Source organism: Saccoglossus kowalevskii, chromosome 11 (assembly GCF_978046115.1).
Source record: "Saccoglossus kowalevskii chromosome 11, keSacKowa6.1, whole genome shotgun sequence".
Taxonomy (NCBI): Eukaryota; Metazoa; Hemichordata; class Enteropneusta; family Harrimaniidae; genus Saccoglossus; species Saccoglossus kowalevskii.
Genome location: NC_140651.1, coordinates 20,875,046 through 20,894,246, shown reverse-complemented (window position 1 = coordinate 20,894,246; position 19,201 = coordinate 20,875,046). Strand labels below are relative to the sequence as shown.

General features: G+C 36.2%; 3 protein-coding genes across 3 annotated transcripts; 2 read left to right on the top strand and 1 right to left on the bottom strand.

Annotated features, from left to right (window-relative positions):
* Positions 1-117: 117 nt before the first annotated feature.
* LOC102810187 (D-beta-hydroxybutyrate dehydrogenase, mitochondrial-like) lies at positions 118-4,655 on the bottom strand. Its single transcript, XM_006823385.1, has 5 exons — positions 4,268-4,655; positions 3,269-3,403; positions 2,941-3,093; positions 1,505-1,638; positions 118-132 (listed from the first exon to the last, which is right to left on the bottom strand). The coding sequence occupies exons 1-5, from the start codon at positions 4,653-4,655 to the stop codon at positions 118-120; spliced, it is 825 nt and encodes a 274-aa protein (XP_006823448.1).
* A 2,071-nt stretch (positions 4,656-6,726) lies between these two features.
* Positions 6,727-11,907, top strand: LOC146736290 (uncharacterized). Its single transcript, XM_085505267.1, has 5 exons — positions 6,727-6,856; positions 8,171-8,400; positions 8,925-9,063; positions 10,529-10,771; positions 11,855-11,907. The coding sequence occupies exons 1-5, from the start codon at positions 6,727-6,729 to the stop codon at positions 11,905-11,907; spliced, it is 795 nt and encodes a 264-aa protein (XP_085361393.1).
* Positions 11,908-13,374: 1,467 nt separating this feature from the next.
* On the top strand, positions 13,375-17,049 carry LOC144362825 (uncharacterized). Its single transcript, XM_078013890.2, has 4 exons — positions 13,375-13,510; positions 14,947-15,173; positions 15,504-15,642; positions 16,228-17,049. The coding sequence occupies exons 1-4, from the start codon at positions 13,429-13,431 to the stop codon at positions 16,605-16,607; spliced, it is 828 nt and encodes a 275-aa protein (XP_077870016.2). The 5' UTR covers positions 13,375-13,428; the 3' UTR covers positions 16,608-17,049.
* The last annotated feature ends 2,152 nt before the right edge of the window (positions 17,050-19,201 follow it).

The window sequence follows — 19,201 nt, the reverse complement described above, 5'->3', positions numbered from 1 at the left end:
ATTTTGGCTTTCTCTTAACTTTTTAACCACCTCTTTTCATCACAAAATGGGACAAAAAATTTTGAGTAAAAACTGACAATTGACTCAAATTTTGTCTATTGGCTTCCAAATTAGGGTTCATTTCCAGTAATACTGAAGATTATAAAAAAAAAAAGTGCAGACAAAATTTGGTGAGAAAGTACTTTCTGTCTCTGGTCCATTTAATATTTCCTTGTCTTAATTCTTTGAACCATTATTATTTCATACTTTGAACACTTTTTTATGCATTGTTTCAAATAATTTCTTTGTTGAATTTAGACCATTATGTAGACAAATTATGAACATTTATTTTGTTTATTAAAGGTGTGTTTGGCATTTAATGTCAAAGAGTTAACTATTATTATACTGGAAATAATAGAGAAATTCATTTCATTAAAATTGTCCTTTAGATATTGTTAATATTTTCTATAATTCCATATCTCTTCTTTGCTAGACCAAATAAGGACACATGACACCTTGTTGAGAGTCAGATCCATGAGGCTTGTTTTTCCCCTTTAATAGTTTTTGCTTCTCATTTATCGTCTGGTTCACTGTTCATGTTTATTTCTTGAATATGATTATACACACATTTTTCATGTGATTATATACACTCGTGGTTTACATTATCAATATAAATATTACATGCGTTGTTAACAATCTCTACATAAATATACGTGTGGATTACAAAGTTCACATGAATACACACGTAATTAACAATCTTCATATGATTATTATCGTAGTTTAGTCTCCATATAATATACATGCGGATTGCCATCTTCATATTAATACATATTTTTGTTACCTCCATGTGAATACATGTGTAGATTACAATTTCCATATAAGTACATATGTTATTTATAATCACAATATGAATACATGCGGAGTATGCAATCTCCATATACGTACATGCTTTGTTAACAGCCTCCATATAAATAGACGCGGGGATTACAATCATCATATCAATATACACGTGGTACACACTATCCACATAAAAATTGCACGCGTTGTTAACAATTTCAACAATGAATACATGTGTACCTCTTCATATGAGGATACATTATGTGGAATGCAATCACCATACAAGTTCACGTGTTATTTATAATCTCCATACGAATGAATACACGAGCAGTCCAGTCTCCATATGAATACATGCATAGTTAACAGTCTTCACATGAACACACGCGATGTTCACAGATGCCATGTGAATACGGACATAGTACACAGTCTCAATGGGAATACACACGCCGTTTACAATCTCCATATAAATACACGCGTAGTTTACAATCTTTATATGAATGCACGCGTGGTTTGCATTCTGCATATGAATAGACGCGTGGTTTACAGTCAGACATTAATACATGCATGGTTTACACACGTGCTTACAATATGTGTGAAAAAAGGATAACTTTCGTTTGCATATAAAGAATGGATGCATAGTCAAAATAATGGATAATGTACGGTGTGGATGACGTCATTGGAAACTCACCTTTACATCCCATTGTTTCATTTCATATCTCAACGTATCTGAGAAGCTTTCCATGGCGTACTTCGTCATCGAGAAAGCTGCACATCCGGGTACTGAAGACAGACCACGCACATCATTGACGTTCACAATACGTCCTGAGTATGAAAATACAATATGTTATTGAATCCATGTCTACTATTAGAAAAGTTTTTTTCAATTATTCAACAACAAATTCTGAATCGTTTTAATGTTTTAATTCAATTGAACCATAGACCCTCAACAACATTTTTTTTTAATTTTGTGATTTCATGTATTTTTTTAAAATTGTTTCCTACTAGTTTAATTTGTGTAACTGTCAGTAGATCACAAAAGCCCACAAATCTGAACAATCTACATAGGAGACCTCATTCAACTCTCGCAAACTTCGTTAACCAATCAGAGAAGACATTATAATATACAGCCATGATTGGACTTCGACACTTGCGTGCAAATGAAATAATCATTGTATACAATGTTTTTTGTTTTTTTTAGATCGGCTGCTAGTTATCTGGGATCTCACGAATGAGATCTTCAGGCTTTCATAGTCATACAATAAAAAAATAGAAGTAAGAAAATAAATTCAAAAAAAAAATAACATTTATAATTTACAATATGAACAACTAAAAGAATAAAAAAAAGAATCCCAAGATCTGATTAAATATCAAACACATAGCCACCGGCAGAGGGCGCAAGCAATTTAATCGCAACGGAATGCCGGAAGATTTCCACAAAGACTAAAATGATGGGTAAACAAGAAAATTTACAATAAAGAATAATTTAGCCTTGTCGTTCACGTAACACTGAAAAAAAAGATCCGACCACACATTTTTTCAAGCGTCTATCCCGTTACAGTATATGTACACGGGTGGTAGGTTTTGATTGAAAGCGACTATATGGCTGAATAATCTTTTAAAGCGCTGTGGTCGTCGCGCTGCGCATGTGCGACATTTGTGTTGATAAACATTGGTTTTCCCACAATCCAATGTGCTCTTAAAATGGAAATCACAAATATGAGGTTTGACCTGGGCGCGGCGATTTGCACTGAATACCGCCGGCGACTCTTTCGATACCTTCCAATCACCTAAAAATTACCTACTTAGAGCTTTGAAACGTCTCAGTTCGTACTCATTGTTCTGCGCAACAGTCAAAGTCGCCATCTTTGTTTATATGAGACCCATATATCTCGTGCATGCGTAGCGCGACGACTACTTTTTCATATAAAAAATGAACGTTCCTACTACAATACAATACGCGTGACTGTGGCTGAACGGTCGAAGACAGTTTGTTAAGATCTATGAATATTCTATATGAAGAAGGCCTACACAATCATGTAATAAATTGTCCCTGAAAATTACTGCTTTTATTTGAGGCGTATGCCACAATGTCATTGTCATTGGACAGCTGCGTACAATGAGTACCTTGGATTCGTCTGATAAGAGGTAACACTGCTTTTATAACGCGTACTACGCCGTACACATTAACCTCGGCCACATTCTTGTACGTTTCAAGTGGAAGCCATTCGATTTCACCCCATGACGTGACCGCAGCGTTGTTAACGACACCCCACAATTCTGCGAAGTAGAAAAGCATTAACAATGAATACATCGGGGTACATCAGTCTGTTTACGGACACTGTGTATATACTGTGTCACAAATGTAAACACGGTTCATCTATCATGTGCACTTGCCTAACTTTTAATATTATTGAGACTGTGTAGTAAAATGTGATCGTTGAATACAACGTACCGTTGTTGCGGCGGTCCAGACAGTCATTTATTAACTCCATCGCCTTGGCAACCGATTCGTCAGAAGTAACGTCCAAAGGAATCACCACAACTTTTTTTGTACATTCGTCAACTAATCGTTTAACATATCCTTTATCTGGACGAAAGACAAAATTAAAGGCGGTATTAAACTACCATTTACGATTCTAATTGTAAAAAGAAGATTAATAATAATACGCAATGTGAATTCATCCTCTCGTGTTAGATAAATAATCTAATAGCGTGATATGTCGTTGGTGGCGCACCATACGTTGCCATTGTCACGCTCAATATCGGAGTGACGTAAGTATCGCTCAGCGTGACGTCACCAGTGGCCACTCATTTATCTTTACCTGGCTGTAGAACAGGTGTTTGACTTTTTGAAAGTCTAAAAGTTGCGCCCCCTAACGACGAAATACGTCTGTTACGTGCAGAGTTCTGTTAATAAAACATACTGTTTATTTTAAAATTACTATATTTTAAATGAGGAATGAATGCACCATCAGAATTGTCTATTTAAACGACATTGCTCACACACATCTACTACGTCACGGTCATTCGACGTCACGGAAGTGCGTTGTCGATAGAGGGCGCGACACATTAGTGAAGTCAATTGTTTGAATTCGTTTTGCGCTTAAAATTATCTTAGTTTATTTATTAACACTTAACTTTCCCCGGAGGGGATGAAATCAGATATTTGTAACACAAAAATAACTACATGAAAGTTAAGAAACATAAACAAAGAAATTAGTAAAAAAAATATATTGAAATTGCAAATGCAATTGCTGAAATTCACCTAAAAAATTATAATAATTTATAAACAAATTGAGAGCAATGTCACTATGTGACACGTGCTCAACTGAATTATGGGTTTCTCCAATGTACCTGCGTTATGTAGTTGGTTAGAGTCCGGGGTTAAAAAAATGGTGACACTTTGAAAGATACACAACATGATCCCAATCAGTGCATACGAAGTACTCACCTGGGTGCTTTGAGCCAACAAAGATGGACGAAAACATACACATATCAAGTTCCTTCGCCAGATAATATCCAAGCTCGCTGTCGCCATTGGTAACGATGATGCTTTTCTTGATCGGCGTTACAGGACCGTACCCGTACCACGTAAAACGAGGGAAATATCTACACAAGAACAGGTACATAGATACCCATCCAAATGCACCTGAAGACAGAATCGCCCAACGCGAACCACCAAGCTCGGGTGATACGATGTATATTACCAAAGCCGCCGCCGAAACAAGGAGTAGCATGAAAACAAAATAGCAGTCCCGAAATCGTTTTTGTCCTTTCAGAGCGAGTTTGGTCCTTGCTTTCGCGGAGGCTTCCAGCTGTCTCGGTGTCGATAGTGTCATTCCGCAAGCAGCTTCGCATACGTGTGAATACAAATATATGGGTCGAGGAAATACATCTAGATGTACATCTAGGTCGAGTCTGAGTTCAACGAACTTTCAGAGTTTATGTTTTCAAAGTCCATATACCTGTACTGATTTACCTTGCGGAGAAGTTAATATTGACACGATTTTTGTTGTAACCATTTAGCTATGTGCACGCGGATCCTACTTTCTGACGTCATAATCTTTCAATTTAATCGAATTTTCAATTTGACGGCGTTTTCCTTAAATAATTAACACTCTTGTAGGACACATTAAGTTTCCTATTATTCCATAGGCTATTTCTGTAATAAAGGATATATTGTGTTAAGTATTAAAATCGACCATATACTGATTCAAGCTCCGACCCACTCTATTCATATCGCTTCCATCGTTTCAACTGCACTGGAAAACTACTACGTAGTGTTTAGCGATCATCTGTTTCAACCCTTTCAACACGTTGCAGTTGTTATTTGTGTATTTATGTATTTTATTATTCGAACTACATACAATCAGCAAGTTATTTATAATATAAATCTCCGCATGGCACATTCTTGATTTCATTAGCATGAAAGGTGCAATGCAGTAACCATGGATACTACGCAATTGAGTGAAGAGGAACTTCTTTTCTCACACAACTAATTGCTCATTCCTTTGTACACGTTTGCAGCGTGTTTTGACGAAATTTCCCACACATGTCTCCCTCAGTACCTCTAGTCATCTAGTTTACACGCGAACAGTTTTGAGGATAAGGCCCTATATAGGGACATAGACGTCAATGTTTTGAATTAGCAGACAACCACAATTGAAATGCCTTGCAAGAACCAATGATTTATTTTAATTTTATTTTTTTAGGTGAGCGCCATTTGAGGGCGTGCATCACCTGGGTCAAAGGTGGGACTCACGTGTGGTCTTTTGTTTATCAGTGGGTTTATTCAGAAACACTAGAAAAAGTGTCTAGTGTCTTTGGTTTATTCTATGTGTATTTGGATGTTCTAATCTTGGTGTTTTTCCAGTGATTTCTCTAGGTGCAATCCAAATACAGTAGGTATATCTTGTTTACCCGATTTTTTTGTATGGCATGTTGAGTTTCCATTTTAGAGCCAGGTTATCAACTTTGTTTATCATTTTCATATAGCAATCTGCTCATATATGTTTACATGTCCGTCTATGGATTTCCAATTGGGGACTATCTCGTTGTTGGGTTTCGCCAGAACACCACTAGGGGGCGTAACAAAGTACTCAGATGACAGTAGTGTTCGGCACTTGGAATGGGATTGAATTTGTACAACATCGCATTCACAAGATTGGCATCACTCGACAAGCATATTATTTCCAGATTCGGAACTACAAGCCATATAAAATGATTAACTGGCACTGCAATGCTTCTTGGTGTTCATTTAGTGCCATCATGAAAAAAATCTGGCGAAATATCCCCGACTTTAGCAAGTGACTTGTCATGCCTTTCCTCCAGCGAAAAATCGATCGCTCAGACAAAGTGGTTGCGTTAATGAGGCGAGGTGGTGCCTGGAAGCCCAACAAGTATTCCGGAATTTGTTCACTACATTTGGTAGAGACAATAGGTCTACTAAAGACCACCCAGTGCTGACTTTATTCGAATGCAAAAACCGAATCTTAAATGTCCGACTTTTTTTGGACACATTTGACGCGCAAAAGGTTCATGCTTCATCTTAAGGTCAAGATGTGCAGAATTAATCTGGATGTTGTCAGTTTTCAGTATTTTTCAGGATTTTCTGTTTCTCGCATATGAAGTACACTGTGGCCTATACTGGTTGTAATACGACCATGACGATATTTGAACCATTGTAGGAGAGTTTCTCTGCGCAGGCGTAATCATCGTCATACGTTGGATATCTTAAGTAGTTAACTCGTTTCTCATGTATTGAATAACATCTGAATCACCCAAATCGTTGAATTGTATGACCATTTCAAGTACAGAGCGTGGTTCTATATTTACAGTTTATAGATGCGACTTTTCTTTATAATAATTTGAACAGTGACTCGTTGTCTTCAATGTTGACGCAGAAGAGCTATGATTCCTCCGCACGATTTTCGTAACACAAACGTAAGATGCCAAATAGCATGGCAAATGAAAGTCGACGTCGATGAGAGTACACAAATTCCTCATCATCTCACACCATCGAAACTATCACCAATCGATAGTATGTCTATTAAAACACTCACCAACGCGAAAACCGCGACGCGAATGATCCGTTTAAAGTTGTTTAGGTCGCTGAACAGTACATAACTCTAGTGGCAGCTATTTTCATTAGATCGCACGAGGACAAAATTATTCGGGTTAATGACGTCATTGTAGTAGAACGTTATTTGTACATTTCTTCTCAAAAGGCCGTGGGCAGTATACACAAGCATCAAGTTAATTGAGGGCTAAACATCAACCTAATTAATTTTATTAAAACTTAAAAAACACAGCTATGAAATGTAAGGCCGCCAGCGTCACACATTTGAAAAGCAACGGCACGTCTCCGATGTGAGAACTGTGAACTGATTATGATTGAAAAGTCTTTAGGAGTTAGGACAATGATTAAAATATTTTGCACAGACCATGGAGCTAACTTTACAAAAACGTAATAACTGGTAATACTGTGATAGGCCGGTAGTTAGATGGGTCCGTTTTTTGCGCCTTCTTCATCTATTGGCACAATGTATCCCCATTTCCACTGATTTAGTACTATGTTGTTCCACCTCGACCGAATAAAAACGAAACGAAAATATTACACTGCCCCCTATTCCGCAACACCGATGAAAGACCATTGCCCAAAATGTCTGGTTATATTAAAGAATTATTAAGACGATAACCTATAAAATGTGTATCCATTATATTCACTGGAATCGGATTCAGCAACGTTCTTATTTTTGTTGGCTACAATTAACCTGTTCGCCAGCATACTTTCTCGTCCAATTTTGTCTGCACTTTTCTTTTTTAAATTCTTTAATAGTTCTGTAAAGAAACCCTAATTTCGGAGACAACAGACAAGATTTGAGTCAATTTTCAGTTTTTACTCTAACAATTTGGCTATTTTTTGTTCCAATATTCTGAAGGAAAGTGCAGACTATAAACAGGACTATTTTGTGAATTTGTGATGAAAAGAGGGAACTGGTGGTGAAAAGGTTAAAACGTTAAATGTAGTAGTTCACAAATCCCAGATAAAAAATATATGGTCTCCAAACTTTATTTTTTATGAAACCATGGTTTCCCAGTGATTGTTTTTCAGGTAGTTTTCTCCAACATATTTCTTTAGTGACTTCGGATAGAGAAACTGTTTTAATAAAACGGGTTGGTTCCTGACCGTCAATGACATAAGGCGTTGGCTTTAATTTAGTGTTACCACAGTTTGTCTAGTATGCTGTGTTTCTTTCTGACGACCTCAATAGTTTTCCAGGAAATATTGCTCGTTCAGTCAACCTAAACATGTGATTGAACCACACTAATAATGACATGCATTATCATGTAGGTTTCTCGACGTCAACTGACTGTCTTATCGACAAAGCATTCATCAGAGCTCGTGAAGGTTTCCGTGTGGATGGATACGTTCCCAAAGACAAACATGGTAACGTTCATGCAAACAGTGGAGTCACTATCGGTAGCGGTGTCGATATGGGAAACAAAAATGCCAAATACTTCCGGGATATGGACGTGCCCGAATCAACCATAACAAAATTCACGCCGTATTTTGGGCTGAGGGTTAGTATTTCTCTAATTGTTTATTATTTCTATTGGTAATAATAACCCACCTGGTATATAAGATGTATAGAAATTTTGCGGCGATAACTTCAGTACTTCCACAAATGTTAATTATACATAGCCAGTGTTATACTAATTGAATCTATACATAATTAAACAACGTGGAACCATGTATCGGTGTTCTGTAGTCAACACGAATGATGCCCCATGACAGTACTTATTTTAGAAAGATATTTTTCAACTTATTTCAATTTCTCGGGAGGTAATTACCCATTATTTGTCACACATTTCACGGGATTCATCTGTGACGGAGTCTGAAATTGACCTCTTTCCTGAGAAATGTTCCTGGGCGCTTATTGAAAAGAAGGCGTAACCAGAACAAAAAGGAGACTGTGTACACACCTGGGTGTCGACATATGTTCCGACTCCATATGGAGGCAACACCGTGACGGAGATAACTGTGTGACTGTGACCAATTCTCCTGTGCCTCTGTTGCTAATACACTAAACAAACACTAATTTCAGGGAACCGCAGCGCAAAACAAGCTAAATGAAATGCCGCTCCATCTCGAAAAAGACGAAGCAGCCGATCTGAGTAACCGTGTCATGGTTAATGAGATAAATGACGTCATGAGAGAGTACGACAATAAAGTGACGGAAATAGGTAAAACATTATATGAATTCAAAATTCGTCATTTCTATAAAATGTGAATAGAATTTATAAAGTCAACCAAATTCAGAAGAAAAATGTGGCGCGCGTTTTAGCCGAAATCTGAAAATATCAGAAATATTCGAATTAGGCTACACTGATTTAATTTTATGGATGACATTCTCTGGATACCCCAAAACTAATGCGAGAGGGCGAAAAAAAAATCCTGCTAAAAAAAATGCTGCTAAAACCACTTATCTACGGAGCTGGTAATACGAATTGAACCACAGAACACAGTTTATCAAAAAAACAACAAGTCTTTATTTGTAGGAAACACATGTTGATGTACACATCTCGTACTATATTACTGTCACAGGTATCATGAAAAGGCATTTTGAAAAGGCAAGAGGATAAGGTAGATGTTAGCTTTGCCAAAGGCATACACATCAATTCAATAATGAAGAAAAACTGACTGTGTTGTATTGAAAAAAAAAAGAATTAAAAATGAACAATACGTTTGTCAACAGCAACTTGGAAATCAACTTCAAACTCACTACAGTTTTATAAAGTGACACTTCAGATAGACAAAGTGTAGACACAAATGCTCTAGAACTACTTTAACTTTATAAGAAGCTCGATATTGAAAAAAAAACACCAACAGAGAGTTAACAAAAATTTGGATGCAGAAAATTATGTACATGTATCTTGATGAAAATTCGTCATATGATCAAAATATTACTGACTCTGTGTGCAAGCAAATTATTCGAATCAGAAAATGAAAAAAAAATAATAAGAAACGCGGGACAGCCACTCTGGACAATATGTCCTTAAAGTTGTCTGGGGGAAACTCGCTTGCCGCTACCAATCTCTCGTATATCTGTGTAAACGTCACATCTCCCTGGCCGACAACAATCCCTCTATTTTTCCTCTGAACTTTTATGCACACGTATTTTGGTGGCGTGGTCGCCATGTTGGAATTCCCGGCAAGGCAATGCGCATGTGCAGAAGATCATTTACGACAAAATTGGTACATTTTGGGGTAGTCCAAAACGAGTTTTACGACAAGCCAGCGCTTTGCGACAATATGAGTCGGCAAGTTCCGGAGAGAAAACCGATCTGTGGAGACTCGTCGTCGGAGATTGTTTTTGTTTTTTTGAGAGCAGGCGAAAACTAATGCGCGCGCGGATGTCATACATAAAATTAAGTCGGTGTGGCCTTACTATAATTAATAATAATATAGGCCGATGTCATTTTCTCGGATACCCTTTCATCGCTTTTGGTCAACTTGAAAATTGACACAAAAACAAACAAAATGGTATAAGGTATGGCTCGTCAATTTTAATTCATCATCATCAACACTACCGGTACCCTTCTTTAAAGACGGGATTAGTATGTTGAACTTGTAATTGTGTTTTACACCGACATCAATCAATTTCAAATAGAAACACACTACTCAAATTATTTATTGATTAATTCCCAGGGAATACAAATCTGAAAAAGTTCGATGAATTGACTGTTGCACAGAGAACAGTCATCGCTTCCGTCTATTTCCAATACGGTGACCCAGGAAGATTTCCGACATTCTGGAGTCACGTGACCAACCAACGATGGAGCGATGCTATATCAGAGCTGAGAAACTTCCACGACGATTTCCCGAAGAGACGAAATCAGGAAGCAGACTTAATAGCAAACGACTCAGATAAAAACTACACTGTGCCAAGACGTATAGTAATTAGTTGCCTGATAGTATGTAAATTATGTTCTTTGATAATTATAACGCCGGAATGACAACACAGATCTAGATAATATAATAGTACATAGTTTTACTGAATAGTACATAGCAAACTTGAATTGTTATATCTTTTCTTATAGAAACTCTATTGTATTATTTTGTATTTTGGAGAGTATGTTATATTTCATGTTGTAGGGAGCATATTATTATATTTTATATAGTAGAGAGTATATTGTTATATCTTATATAGTAGAGAGTATATTGTTATATCTTATATAGTAGAGAGTATATTGTTATATCTTATATAGTAGAGAGTATATTGTTATATCTTATATAGTAGAGAGTATATTGTTATATCTTATATAGTAGAGAGTATTCTGTTATATCTTATATAGTAGAGAGTATATTGTTATATCTTATATAGTAGAGAGTATATTGTTATATCTTATATAGTAGAGAGTATATTGTTATATCTTATATAGTAGAGAGTATATTGTTATATCTTATATAGTAGAGAGTATATTGTTATATCTTATATAATAGAGAGTATATTGTTATATCTTATATAGTAGAGAGTATATTATTATATTTTATATAGTAGAGAGTATATTGTTATATCTTATATAGTAGAGAGTATATTGTTATATCCTATATAGTAGAGAGTATATTGTTATATCCTATATAGTAGAGAGTATATTGTTATATCCTATATAGTAGAGAGTATATTGGTATATCTTATATACTGTAAAATGACTAATTTTCACTGATTTATCATTTCAGGCATATTCAGTAGGTTTTAAATTCACGTATTTATCATTTAGATGATGTAGTCTATGCTAAATTTTACATATGCACTGGGTTTTAATTTAGCGCATTTTCCTGTCAGCAAAATAACCAGTGAATAGTTAACCTTTTTACAGTAATAGAGAGTATATTGTTATATCGTTTCTTTTAGATAGTATGTTGTCTTGTATGGCAGATTAAAAAAAAATTTGTTCCTTTTCTTGCAGAGATTATATTGTTATATTTTGTATAATGGATAGTATATTGTATATTGTTTTATCTATTTTGTAGGGAGTATATTGCCATCTTTGATTTGGCCTCGATCGCCCGCAGGACTGACTTAAAAACTGTATTGACGCATAATAAAAATAATGAAAAAGCATCCAGGCGATGAAAAAAGTCTATGTTGCTCGTAACTCGAAGAAGATGCTTGTTCGAGTTACGGACATCGATTTACGAACATCGAGTTAAAAGCGACCACGCCCATATTTCATAAACCACGCCCTCTTTTGCGAAACCACGTCCAAATTATGGCTCGATGTTAAGTTGGAATTACGGGCAACATATATATTTTTATTTTTGTTAAACGTTTACATTTAGTAACTCGAACTTTAAATAACAGTTTCCGAACTTCGATTTACCGGCAACATCATAATTGTTTGTTTTGTTCAACGTTCCAATTTAGTAACTCGAATTTTAATTATCAGTTAACCGAACTTCCAATTACGGGAAATATACAACGTTGAACAAAACAAAACTAAAATTTTATGTTGCCCGTATCTCGAAGTTCGGTAAACTAAATTTCGAATTACTAAATGTGGACGTTCAACAAACAAAAAAATGTATATTTCCTTGAACATCGAGTTACATGTTGGGCGTGGTTTCACAGACGTGGGTGTGGTTTCTAAAATATGAACGTGGTAGTTTTTGTAACTCAATGTCTGTAACTCAAAGAATTCCGCATCTTCCATTGTTTTTTTGTTAATATGGTGATTGTTATTGTCAACTGTCATTAGAAATGTAAGTAGCAGCAGCACTACATATCATATAGTTTATTTTAATTAATAGTTTTGACTTACGTCTGCCCTGACCTTTTTTAAGTACTGCATATTTAGAATACTTTGTCACATGAACCATATTCCTTGTTTGGTTAGTAAGTGGCAGGACTGTGTGATCATATTTTGATCATAATGATAATGTCATTACTTTTGGGTCTATAGCATACTCACTAGGTAAATGTTAGTGTTCGAACTTTGGCCCACCAATCATGGGTCAAGTGATAAATCACGATATGGAATGTACTATACTATACTAGAACTTGGCAAGATTTGATCCCGTCTTTGTAAAAAATATAATCACGTTTTGAGACTCGATTTCAATGTCATCGATGTGGAGACCCATGGGCTCTCATTGATAGTTTTCTATTCCAACATTTACACTCTACTGTAAAACCATTTATTTTCACTGACAAATTTCACTATTTTGATTTTTGAGCCTTTTCACTAGGCTTCAAGTTCACGAATTTGGCAGAAAAATAATTTATAATTCTATTGTTACTTTACATGTTCCGCGTGGATTTTATTTAAGCGAATTTTACTTATCAACGAAAATAGCGAAATTAAAACCCAGTGAATAATTAATACATTTACAGTAATGCACATCATGGTTTTATATCCAATTACACATTCATAGGATGTCCTAGGTCACGTGTCGCGAGAAAGACGGTCAACTACAGAACCATTCGTACAAGGAAGTAAATTCTCATATATTCTAGTCGTATTACAACTCCGCAAACAGGAAGTACTCTGAGGCTTTTTGGGGGCCAGACATACAATTTCTCACTCAATGCTGATATTTCAACCAATATGTGTGCTTTTCTCCCACTGCTGGTGGTTATGGTCGTCGTGTTATTGGACTCCTGTGTGCAGTTAGGCGTGACGGCAACAGGTGAGTTCACGGCGGTTTCACAATCGACATATTTATCCTATTTCAGAAACAATAGTACAGTCAGCTATCAGTCACACCGACTATAGCCGCCAGCGAATACAGCCTAGCTTGTTTTTTTTGACTCAGTCTGTAAATAACTGACTATTGGGATATATATGCTGCTAGCAGTATCGTCAACTTTAAAACAATAGCCATTCTGTTCTATTGGACATTTTGTCGGCTTTAACGAGACACGCCCACACCATATACAGTAGTTTCTTGGTCATCTAAACATTTTCGACAACTAATACAATTTTGTTGGCAATATTTATTGATATAATACATGGAACTATTTTAGTTTATTGTCATTAACAAAATAAGCGGCAAAATTACAGCGGCATACCAGTAATTCCAATTATTTGTAACGTATATATTTATAGGGCCGTCGGTTAATTGTGTATTGTAAATAAAGAAGTTAATTGATACTAACATGATGCGAAGTCGCATTAGCTACTCACGTCACAACTCCGTGTAAGTTGTATGTTGGCGGTCACAGTTACCAGCGACAAACGATCACACTAAATTGGACAATTCGTTGCCAAGTTGAAACCCACAATAAAAAAACAGTTTTGCTACAAACTTCATATCATGTAGTAAAACTTCGGACACTGAAACAATGAAATTGTGTTAAACTGACTATTGTATTTCAGTGATATGACCATTTCGAAATAGCCATGGATCAAGTACTTTAATTTTAGTTATCATCATTCCGTGCCATGGTCACGTAATTTACCTCATATATAAAGTGCTTTTCCTACTCGAGACTTACAAGTTACTCGAATAAACTAGACCTGACTATTTAGTGCCTACTACCTTGCTCTCTAGGATTGGTCATCAGGCCAACGCCCTGAGAAAAACTTTGTCTTTTATTTCGTTGTCTTATCTGTACATTTATATTTTTCTTGAATGTGCTAACATCTTTTCCCTGTAACACTGTGCATGCGATTTTCGATTCTCTCTGTGTCTAGCTTGCATGTTTTCTCAAACAATCTTTCCGCCCACCCCCATGATTTCAAATGATTGACCCCTCATTCAATCCGTCTGGCGCGCTTGACCTATAGTTGGACTTGTAGGTGCCATTCTGTACCTTGGGGAAGTAGGTTATGTCGCACAAAACAGAACATCTATTACGAGATGCTATCTATTATAACACCTACCTTAAAACAATAATGATGACCCGCGCCCGTAATTATACCAGCACGTCCCTGGAAGGTAATGCAAATTGTAGTGGCCGGCATAACTGGTGACTTGAGTATAGCGCTAGACCGGTCGACTGGGAATGAATTATACAATTTATTGACGTTGAATGATGATACACTGGAATGGCATGAACTTACGTTTTTTTTGCTGTTGTAATATTCTTGTTTCTGAATCACTCTTATCTGACATTTTTGTAGCTACTACGTCAAATGACTGTCTTATCGACAAAGCATTCATCAGAGCTCGTGAAGGTTTCCGTGTGGATGGATACGTTCCCAAAGACGAACATGGTAACGTCCATGCAAACAGTGGAGTCACTATCGGCAATGGTGTCGACCTGGGAAGTAAAAATGCTAAATATTTCCGGAATATGGGTATCTCTGAAACAATCATAACAAAATTCACTCCGTATTTTGGTTTGAAGGTTAGTATATAATTATAATTGTTAATTATTTAAAATAAAATAAATTGTGAATTGCGGTCATTTGTCAGTATTATATCAATTTTACTATTAGTGGAGATATTATGTCATATATAATGTAGCTGGCTGGTGACATAAGACAATGCAATAGTATATCGCGCTACTGGTGGGGATTATTTCTCCATTTCTGTTATCCTGCATATTATTCCAGGTTTTAGAAAGTAATATTTTCTTGAAGGCTGTGTTCTATGGAATTGTGAAGGGCTGGAAGTGCAAATGTGGAGCGATTTCCTGTTGCTAATAATCTAAATCAAAATATTGGTATAATTCCAGGGAATGGAAGCGCAAAACAAACTCGATGAAATGCCGCTTCATCTCGACGAGAACCAAGCAACAACCCTCAGTAACGAAGTCATGAACAAACAAATAGATGACGTCAGAAAAGCTTACGACAATAAGGTCACGGAAATAGGTAAAATATAATGTCACAAGATGACACTATCACCCACCTCTTCTATAAACGATCAATCACTGACAATTTCACGCCATCACAAAATGTGCCACGAATTTGAATATACCAACAAATTAAACACAGGTAGACTGTGCGATTGTACAGCAGCATTGTACGCCTATATCCCAGGGTGCTGTTATTCAGACAAAAATCTATATACACATTCACTGAGAATGAAAAATTCAATTTCGAATTGTAAATAAACAATTTGTTTAAATCATCCGCTAAAATGCATTTGTACAATCTATATTAATGGCATAAATACTACGTCCACATTGTTTGCTGCTGCTCGATTGGGTGGGTTCAACGTCAGTTAGATTTGTAAACCATTTTACCCTGTCGTTGTCCAAGACACGAACCCAGACGTACATTGTTGAAATTGGCGCATCCGTTAGAGGGGAATAGGGTATATGCTAATAAATACAAAAAAAATGTCCTTGGTATGACCGATTGTGTGACAATAACATCACAACAAAGACAAATTTAAATTAACGGAATTGCTGCGCAGATTATGTGTTATATATAAAAACGTATTTTTATTTGCAGGGAATACAAACTTGAAGAAGTTCAATGACCTGACTGTTGCGCAGAGAACTGTAATTTCTTCTGTATATTTTCAATATGGCAGCACGGGGAGGTTTCCTATATTCTGGAGTCACGTGACAAACCAAAGATGGAGCCATGCCATATCAGAGCTGAGAAACTTCGGAGACGATTTCTCAACGAGAAGAAATCTGGAAGCAGACTTACTGGAAAACGACTCGGGGAAAACTACGTTGTGTTCTCGTTGCAAAAGATCTGCAAACAATGTCTGTGAGGATGTGAAGTCCGTGGCGAGTCGTAGACTGATAGTATGCAAATTATGTTTATATGTTTGTTTATTTGTTAGTTACTTCCGCCAGTGTTTCTTGCTGTACGTCAATTGAATTCAAATGATTGATAACAAGTGATCCGTTGACACAACGTATATAAAACTGGTTACACAATGTTGTGCCACTTATGTCATATGTTAATTCTGTAATTATGTATTAACACAGGTACAGTACCATTTATTTAAACTTGTTTTCAAATAATTTCCAACATAAAACAGCAGTTTTTGATTTAAAATTTGTTAAAATTATTGTACACATAGTACTAGTATATTCTCAGCAACAGAACTAACGTCCAATATTATACGTCACAGTTAAATTGTTTCGAGGATGTGAGTGCGTGTGTGTGTCTGGATGGCGGTCGGTCGGAGTTGTAATTGGGTGAATTTCAATAATAATGAATTTTTACCGCCAAAAAATACCAGAATGTGTGAACAATTCGATGTCGTTCATTACTCCTGTATTTGATAATGTATATACAGTGTATTGGAACATTTGACATGATTCTATATTGTAAATATTTTAATCGTGTTAACTACTGACAAAAAACACGCAATTCGTGTTAGTAAACTAAGTCAGTTTGGCGAATAATGCGTTGTTTACTGGTACTCAACTCATGGCAAATCATCTTCCCTTTGGGTGCTTATTAACATATCCTACTGATGTATGGCGTCCTCTACGGACAGTGTGGAAGTGCATCGTGCAGACTCCCGTACATAAAAACGATTTACAACCTCGCTTACTGTGACACCCTCAAATCAACTGATTTCCATCCCTCTTAAGCACAGTCACTTGGGGGCTGAAAATCAATAAATACTAATTTTTAATAAAAATCATCCGCTATACGTATATAAATAAACAAGTTGTGAAACACGGCACCGAGTAAATCGACACCCTGTCGGTTTCAAATGTCGATTTCTTACCTTAAAATGCGAAACAAAAATTTTAGAGGGGATCAGGTGTTACGTTAATAACCATTGTTCATAATCGCTAACTTGGTTTTATTCAAAACTGCACAAATCCCGCGTTTTCTGATGATATCCGACGATTTCATGAACGAAAATGGCCAGCAGCCAGAATCAAGGGGGATTCGCACAGAATTCTGGGTAAATCAAGGAAATACTCGCTGTTACGGCACGCCTGATTGGCTGAAAATGAGTATGCGCACTTGATTTACCCAGACCATTGTATGAAAAAGGGTTAATTATGTTCTATGAGATGATGCAAGACAGTGGAGACACATTTTCCACAAAACAATGCCACTAGCCCAAGATGGACTTCCTGTTCAACACGTTTTTGAATAATATAATAATAATTGTTTATTGCATCTTTAGAAATATACATTTCTTTCAGTATATAGGAATAGGAATATTAATCAATACAGAAAAATAAAATAAAATATAACAAGTTAGTATGAATTTTGAAAAGTAAATAAAATATAATAAGTTCAAATCACATATAACACGTTGTTGAATGTTCGCGTCACTGTACGTAAAAACACATTCAGACCATTAAGCAAATAGATGGAAATACCAGTTACATAAATCATGAAGATTGATCATTTGATTGCTGACCGGGATAGCTGCATTTAGTGTTCTTTTCCATGCAATATAAAATCATATCGATGCTGTGGGCGGCGAAGGGTAACAGATTGTTTTGGTTCAACGGCTCTCAAGGCACGGGCAACTGACATTTTCTGACTTTTTTTTTTACTATTCTGACGTGTTCTGGGCTGTATATAACAGTCAGACACTGACAAGTAATTGTTTTGACCGTTTCCATGGTAGGACATGAACGTGAAGCTATAACGTAAGTTTATAACTAAATGGGTCCCGTATACGAAGTTCGCAAAAATCATTCAGTCTTTAGAAATCACTTAGTTATTACTAGGTAGGACGTATTCTGCTGTGTTACATTTACAGTTCATTCAAAGTTCAAAGTTGCGTTGGGATTACGTTGATACAGTGTAACAATGTCGGCGCCGGTGATCTCTTACTAGTGCGCAAAGTAGGCAAAATAAAAAGCATGATCAATTGAACACTGCTATTACAAAACTGGAAGGAGGTAATAAATTTAGAGCGAAAGTATTCAAAAATCAGTTTGTGGCTGTTGCAATGGCAGTGGTGGGACAGGATTTTTTCCCAATCAGTGACGGTACGACGATTTTGATTTTTGGTATGTGTTGGTTCTTGGATAGTTCAGCTTCGCCGTCCTGTGTACTTCATTTAGTAATTCGAACTTCCCAGATTGTGTACAAACGGAGAATAGTCATGCCTTGGCTTAATTGTTTACCGATGAACGGCCGCTTAGGTACATGAACCTAAAAACGTTATGTAATCAAAATCACAAGAAGTTGACTATCCCTGATACGGGTATTGCTAAATCGCCAGCTGTGAACTTTATCAGGGTTCCAATATGAAATTACACATCATTCTAGCAGGGAAAAATATTGATTAATTTTGTGCAGGTTATATAATGAAATAATTAATATTTCATTTTTGTTAGTGTATCTTTAATTTTATTTATTAAAACATGTACAAATTATAACTAATTGGGGTGGGAATTGCCAACCCAATTTATAAAATTATAAACAAATATTTTCGTAAATAACAATGACCGTGAAATACGCCCTTGAGAAGTGTTACTGACGG

What these genes read in the sequence shown, in the direction of transcription:
- LOC146736290 (XM_085505267.1), top strand. Translation starts at nt 6,727, where the DNA reads ATGATTCCTCCGCACGATTTTCGTAACACAAACGTAAGATGCCAAATA. An exon ending in CGCCGTATTTTGGGCTGAGG is followed by an intron (nt 8,401 to 8,924) that starts GTTAGTATTTCT and finishes CACTAATTTCAG; the next exon opens with GGAACCGCAGCGCAAAACAA. An exon ending in CAATAAAGTGACGGAAATAG is followed by an intron (nt 9,064 to 10,528) that starts GTAAAACATTAT and finishes ATTAATTCCCAG; the next exon opens with GGAATACAAATCTGAAAAAG.
- LOC102810187 (XM_006823385.1), bottom strand. Translation starts at nt 4,655, where the DNA reads ATGACACTATCGACACCGAGACAGCTGGAAGCCTCCGCGAAAGCAAGG. An exon ending in TCTGGACCGCCGCAACAACG is followed by an intron (nt 3,094 to 3,268) that starts GTACGTTGTATT and finishes TCTACTTCGCAG; the next exon opens with AATTGTGGGGTGTCGTTAAC. An exon ending in TCTTATCAGACGAATCCAAG is followed by an intron (nt 1,639 to 2,940) that starts GTACTCATTGTA and finishes TTTCATACTCAG; the next exon opens with GACGTATTGTGAACGTCAAT.
- LOC144362825 (XM_078013890.2), top strand. Translation starts at nt 13,429, where the DNA reads ATGTGTGCTTTTCTCCCACTGCTGGTGGTTATGGTCGTCGTGTTATTG. An exon ending in GTTAGGCGTGACGGCAACAG is followed by an intron (nt 13,511 to 14,946) that starts GTGAGTTCACGG and finishes ACATTTTTGTAG; the next exon opens with CTACTACGTCAAATGACTGT. An exon ending in CTCCGTATTTTGGTTTGAAG is followed by an intron (nt 15,174 to 15,503) that starts GTTAGTATATAA and finishes GTATAATTCCAG; the next exon opens with GGAATGGAAGCGCAAAACAA.